General features: G+C 39.7%; 1 protein-coding gene across 1 annotated transcript in view; it reads left to right on the top strand.

The window, feature by feature from the left end:
- COL19A1 (collagen type XIX alpha 1 chain) overlaps nt 1-5,680 on the top strand; it is a 300,849-nt gene extending 295,169 nt beyond the window's left edge. Inside the window, exons 50-51 of the mRNA XM_057303991.1 lie at nt 5,087-5,164; nt 5,341-5,680. Of these exons, the coding sequence (XP_057159974.1) occupies nt 5,087-5,164; nt 5,341-5,468 (206 nt within the window). The 3' untranslated portion in view covers nt 5,469-5,680. The remainder of the gene's footprint in view (nt 1-5,086; nt 5,165-5,340) is intronic.
- Nucleotides 5,681-6,035: the final 355 nt, after the last annotated feature.

Raw genomic sequence — 6,035 nt, forward strand, 5'->3', positions numbered from 1 at the left:
TGTTAGTGAAGCTTTTGGAAAAAGACTGTTCACCACTCAAATTATCTTCCATTTTGTGCAAGATTTCTGTGGAATTTATCTATTTACTTAAGAAATCTTCTAGACGACTTCTACTCTTGATAAGACTTTTGGGCTCAATTCTTGATTTGGAAAGACTTCCCTATATGATTTCCAACTTTTTAAAAACCAACGTTTAGTGAAATTGACAAAGCTTGTGCTCGCTCCAGCAGCACATATGCTAAAACTGACAAAACTTTTGTCCTGCCATGGAGTTTCTAACAGACATACTTTGACTCCAATTCAGTTAGCTGTCTTTTCAACTTTCATATGATAGCTCCTTTCCAGTATTTGTTAAATTTGCCAGAAAAGCAGCAGAAAAATTAAAACCTACATGAAATGGGGTCCATTTTTAAGGAGTACTTGCCTGTAGTCACACTATACTGATAAAGCCACCAAGAAATCTTGCTGTAAAAGAGAAAACAAGAGGCTGCTGTTTGATTTTTGGTGCCTCTCCAAGAGTTCACAAGTAATTGAAGGGTTTGTCTGTGGTAGAGAAATAGGAAGTGTTCAGAGGATAAAGTTATGCATATAGGCTCCAAGTTTTGCTCTGCCTGACTTAAAAGTTTTCTCCAAAAGGAAGGAAACAAAATGCATATAAAACTGTTACCCTAGTGTCCATTGCAGACGTCAGACGCTGTTGGCTGAATTAGTCCTCTTCGTGACACAGCATGATTGAGTTTGAGAAAAGATTGAAGTGAGAAAAGCAGCACAGAAAGGGAAAGAAAGTGTGGGCGCCGAGCCTGGCACAGCATGTCCTGCCCACTCATGGATTCTGTTTGATGGTGGCTCTTCTGAAATTTTTAAGAGACTTTTCTTCCCAGTATTTTTTAGGAAAGAAATCCACTTTCATTTAAAAGGTGGTTTGAATTGAAATGTGTCCTTTAGGAGGAGTCCTTTATTATCTGATTATCTTAAGAGCAGGACAGAAATTTTAGGGGTCTCGTAAGTTTCCTGTGCAATCCTGAGAAGCAGGCGACACGCAGAAAGCAATGAGGACATTGACGGGACCCTAGGACCGACACTCAATCCTAGCTGAGAAAGGGAGGTACTGCTCCTACCCAGATTCTGACAATAGAAACTCAGATCCTCTTTCAGTGCCCTGTCTTCTTGCGGTGAAAATAGAAACCACTGTGTTCTGGGTTGACACGCTTCATTTGCATTTTCCCTGAAGTTCCAAAGGGGGTGATCATTGACGTCTTTTTTAGATTTAAAAGCACTTCTAGACAACTTTATATTTTAACCATGCCGTGGGATTCTGACTATTGCCTTCCCTCTGTGCAGTGGGAGAACTTTCCTTAGTGTTTGTTCCCACCCCGGATCTGCAGCGTAGGTTCCGATGGCTTGTGCAGCGGGGGTGAGCAGGAAGGTGCCACCCTAGGATCAAAGAAGCCCAGCGGCAGGATGCAGCTGGGTTTCCATATACACACGAGCGAGGCGGGTCCTCCCGACAGCACTGAACCTCTTGGAGTTTCATGAGAAAGAACTTTATTTAAACTTTTTCCAAACACAACTGATTCTCCACTTCTGAAAATTCTGAAGAGCAGATGCTACCCTTGAAAGTCCTGTTTCAGAAAGAGCCCCACCCACAGAGTAGATGTGGAATCAGGAGTGTCCTCCATCCATTTTGAAAGGACATTATTGGGAATGGTTGTTCTTACTTTGGAATTTTTAAAGTTTTGCTGTTTGGGGTTTATAATGAAGAAAGCCTTCTGTTCTATGTCAGCCGCTGCCCCATAGAGGAGTTCACGTGACTGATACAGATCAGACCTGTTGCGTCTGTTAGTGTAAGGGCCTCTGGAAACGGGAGGCGAGTGTGTCACAAGGCCTGAGGCGCTTGGCAGCCCGTCGGTGGGCTGGGACACAGGAGGCTGAGTGACTACTCAGGTGTGCCGCAGGCCCCCACAGAAGAACTGTCCCTCCCCAAATGCTGGAGACACTCCTTTCATGGCCATTTTGTCCAGTATCCAGATAGACGCACTGATTTACAGATTTGGTAGTAAATCCCCGGGGTCGAAACAGAAATCTGTCTACGGAAAGTGCCTCAAGTCTGCCATCTAAAACACGCCAACAAGCACCAAGTTTCTTTAATGACTAGGACATCGCTAGTCAGACGCTGTAGATTAGGACATCACTGTGGTTTTCTTTCCCCACCTAAGCTACGGTGATATCGAACTGTCACCCTGAATACTTACAGGCCATGGAGATACGTGTCCATTGACGGGTAGACCTGCCTTTTATTCTTTTCTAAATTTCAAGAGAGGCCTACCCTAAAGGGGTGAAAAAGCTTAATTCTAGAAAATGGGAAAGCTCTTTTTGACTTTATTAGCATTCTTATCTGAAGTTTTGTTGTGAAGCAATTATAAGATAAGACCCTATGGCTTTAGGACAGCCTTCATAAGGAACTAGCTTGAGACCTTATTAGGAAAATTGAGAGTAAAAGGTCTCATGTGCTTGTACAATTCAACAGCAATAGTAGGTAGTTATTAACCTAATGAACTGAGAGCTTTGTACAAATAAATCATTACATTTGACAGGAGAAATGTACATGTTACCCTCGTCTGCAAATATGCAAACTGCTGTTTCTTGTTTTGTGATCCCATATGCACTGAAATCCACGTGGAACGATAAATTATTGCATTGTATTAAAATCTGAGAACTGAATTTGAATATGTAAGTTTTAGCAGATACGGTCTCAGTTTGGAATTGTGTCACAGGCTTGTTAATCCACTTGATAATCGAAAGTTCATACACCTTTTGCTTTTCTTCTTTCTTCCTCATTTTTTAGCCTATGATCTAAAGCACTTACTGAGATAGCTTGAGGGTCAACTTTATAATTTTTCATAATAGTCGGACCTGCGTTGAACTATCAAATACACCTCATGTAACAAATGTTATTTTACTGCAGAAATGTTCAAATAATGGAATTGGATGGGTGTTTTCAAATGACCCTAAAGATAAGCCTTTTTCCTTGCTTTTCACACAAGTTAAATGAAAGTTACTTATATAAAAGAAATTCTGGTAATATTTTAAATTTGAATATGTATCAACTTCAGATATCATGCCACATGTTCAAACCACTATTGTCTCTATAATCCACGATTTTATTGAATGTCCGTAACAGTTTTCAGGTATAAATGTATGAAAATTTCTCCCTGGTTATATTTCCAATATGTGCCTCAAAATATTTCCTGAATATGTATGCTTTTTTCCCCACTATTTTCACATATATGCTCAGGTGACACCTCTAAAGTAAAAAAAAAATACTGGTGTGACCCCATTGCTTATCATTTCAATTATAATGTGTGTACTGTATGGTCAAGTAAAAATGAAGATGCCAGCCCCAAAACTGATGTCTAATTTTCAACAGTAACGGGAAATCATTTGTCTTACATTGTGCTCATAGAAAACATTAAAATTTGTCCTCTTGTCATGTTCTGCTGTAATAACACCCCTTTACAGAAAGGCACAGCTAAGTCAGGACCTACTTCTCCGACTGAGAGGCTCTCCTGATTGTCTCTGTTGTGCGTTTGCAAGTTTCAGCGTGACTGCTTTGTTAATTTCAAACTAGGTGTAGTCTGTAAGCTGCTGTTTAAGTATGAGAAATTAGAAATTAAACTCCATTTACCATCATCATGAAACTTCAGAGCCACAAAACCTTTTCATCTAACAGAGTCTTACATGGATGCCAATATATAAAACACAGGTAAAAAGTGTTTTATACTTTATATTTTTTATTTGCAAATTTATCTTTTTTTTAAGTATCATTGACACACAATGGTACATTAGTTTCAGGTGTACAACACAGTGCTTAACAAGTCTGTGCATTACACGGTGCTCACCACAGGTGTAGCTACCATCTGTCACCATACAACACTATTACAATATCATTGACTATGTTCACTATGCTGGACCTCTTATTTCCGTGACTTATTCATTCCATAGCAGGAAGCCTGTGTCTCCCACCCCCCTTCACCCATTTTCCCCATCCCACCACTCCCCTCCCCTCTAGCAACCATCAGTTTGTTCCCTGTATTTATAGGTCTGTTTTGCTTTTGTTTATTTATTCACTTGTTTCGTTTTTTAGATTCTACATATAAGTGAAATCATATGGTATTTGTCTTTTTGCTTTCTAAAAGCAGAGATAAGTGTTCCCAGAGGCAAAAATTACTCTGCACTAGTCTAACTCAGGTGACACTAGTCTGACTCAGGTAACTCAGGATAAGAATGATTTTATCTTAAAATGTATACAGATCTTAGACCTAATTCACTTTGGCTAAGGGATCTTAAATTGATGAAGTGAGCTTGGATGAATCTCAACCTCCTTGCTTTCTGGCATTGTTGAAGCACCTAGTCCTTTGGAGTTATGAACTGCCATGTGAAAACATGGGCTTTCTGGTTTAACACTCCTTGGAAGGGATGTAATGTTGATATAGGTGGTGATTTGAACAAAGATCTGATTTGTCCTCTCCTGACCTCTGGAATGGATGTCCATATACTCACACTGTTACTGTCATTTATTAAAATCATGAATTTTTGTTCCTTTCATTGCCTTTAATTCTTGGACTAAGGTCCAGATTCTTGTTGTCATATCATCTTGTCCTCATACTAAGCAGAACTCTGTCAGTAAGCTTCTTATATTTAACCTATATCTAGCCTCCTGTCAGAATTCTAACTGAAGAGGGTTCACGCACCTTGTCATAGCTATTTATAGGTGATATGAATGATTGATTTGAGTTATTTAGGTATCATTTTTCAGGGTCAAAAAATCTCACTATCAGTAGTTTGACTAGTTGGAACTTTTATGGTAGCTGCATATTTCAAAGCTCCTCATTGTGTATTGCACCTAATCTGTTTCATGTGTAAGCCTAAGGAGATGATCGTGCAAAACAGATAGCTAATGTATTGTTTAGGTTAAGTGAAGGAATAACGTAAATTTTGTGGATTAAGAACATGATTCTCGTATGTGCTCTGTTGCCACAGAACACTCTTACTTCTTGTGTCTCTCTTTTATGTATCTCTCATTTAGGCTACCGAGGACAGAAGGGAGAAAGAGGGGAGCCTGGAATTGGGCTTCCAGGGAGTCCGGGTCTTCCTGGGACTTCAGGTAATAGTGATATTGTCTTCACAACCCGAGCAAGCCTCTAAAAACAGGACCTGCACCTTCTTGCCTGTGGCGCTTGTGTGTTGCTGCACATGAAGTTGAATGACCATGTTGGTTGGAGTGAGGGAGGACGAGCCATGTGTGATCTGCATTCTGATGGGGGTCTTTTATTTCATTAGCTCCGGGTTTGCCAGGCTCACCGGGTGCCCCAGGGCCCCAGGGCCCCCCAGGACCTAGTGGAAGATGTAATCCAGAAGATTGCCTCTATCCTGTGTCTCATGCCCGTCAGCGGACAGGTGGGAAATAAACACACCTGAGGAAGACTTGACACTGAGCTATCTTAATACTCTCAACCCTCATGATATGTGGGTGACTTTTTTTTTCTTGGTTTTTGTTTTTGGTAGGCCAGACATTAAAGGCAACAATTGGAATCCTATTCCTATAGTAATTGGGATATCAGCATTTTCAGCTTTTCCCAATTCATTCCATATGTTTTGCTTTACCATTACTATGATTTTTATTCAGGATCTTCTATGAACTAAGCAAGCAAATCTTGTCATTAGTTCTTCTTCAAGATGAAATTATATCTTATGATTTACTAGGCTGATGGTGATATACATTTTCTAGTCTTATCAACTTGTTTTTGGCCTTTGAGTTCTGCATTTTAAAGTTTTCTTGGAGTTTAAATTTGCCATCATTGCTAAAAATTTCAACTTTTTTGACATTGTGCATTGCTCCTGCTCAGTGTTTTTTGAATACTTTTATAGCTGAAGAATTCTTATACCATCCTATGTCCATCCTGCTTACACAGAGAAATAGATAGGCAATAAGAGCTTCACTTCATAACTCATTTTGGAAAAAAAAAAAAACCAAA

Source organism: Ursus arctos, unplaced genomic scaffold (genome assembly GCF_023065955.2).
Source record: "Ursus arctos isolate Adak ecotype North America unplaced genomic scaffold, UrsArc2.0 scaffold_29, whole genome shotgun sequence".
Taxonomy (NCBI): Eukaryota; Metazoa; Chordata; class Mammalia; order Carnivora; family Ursidae; genus Ursus; species Ursus arctos.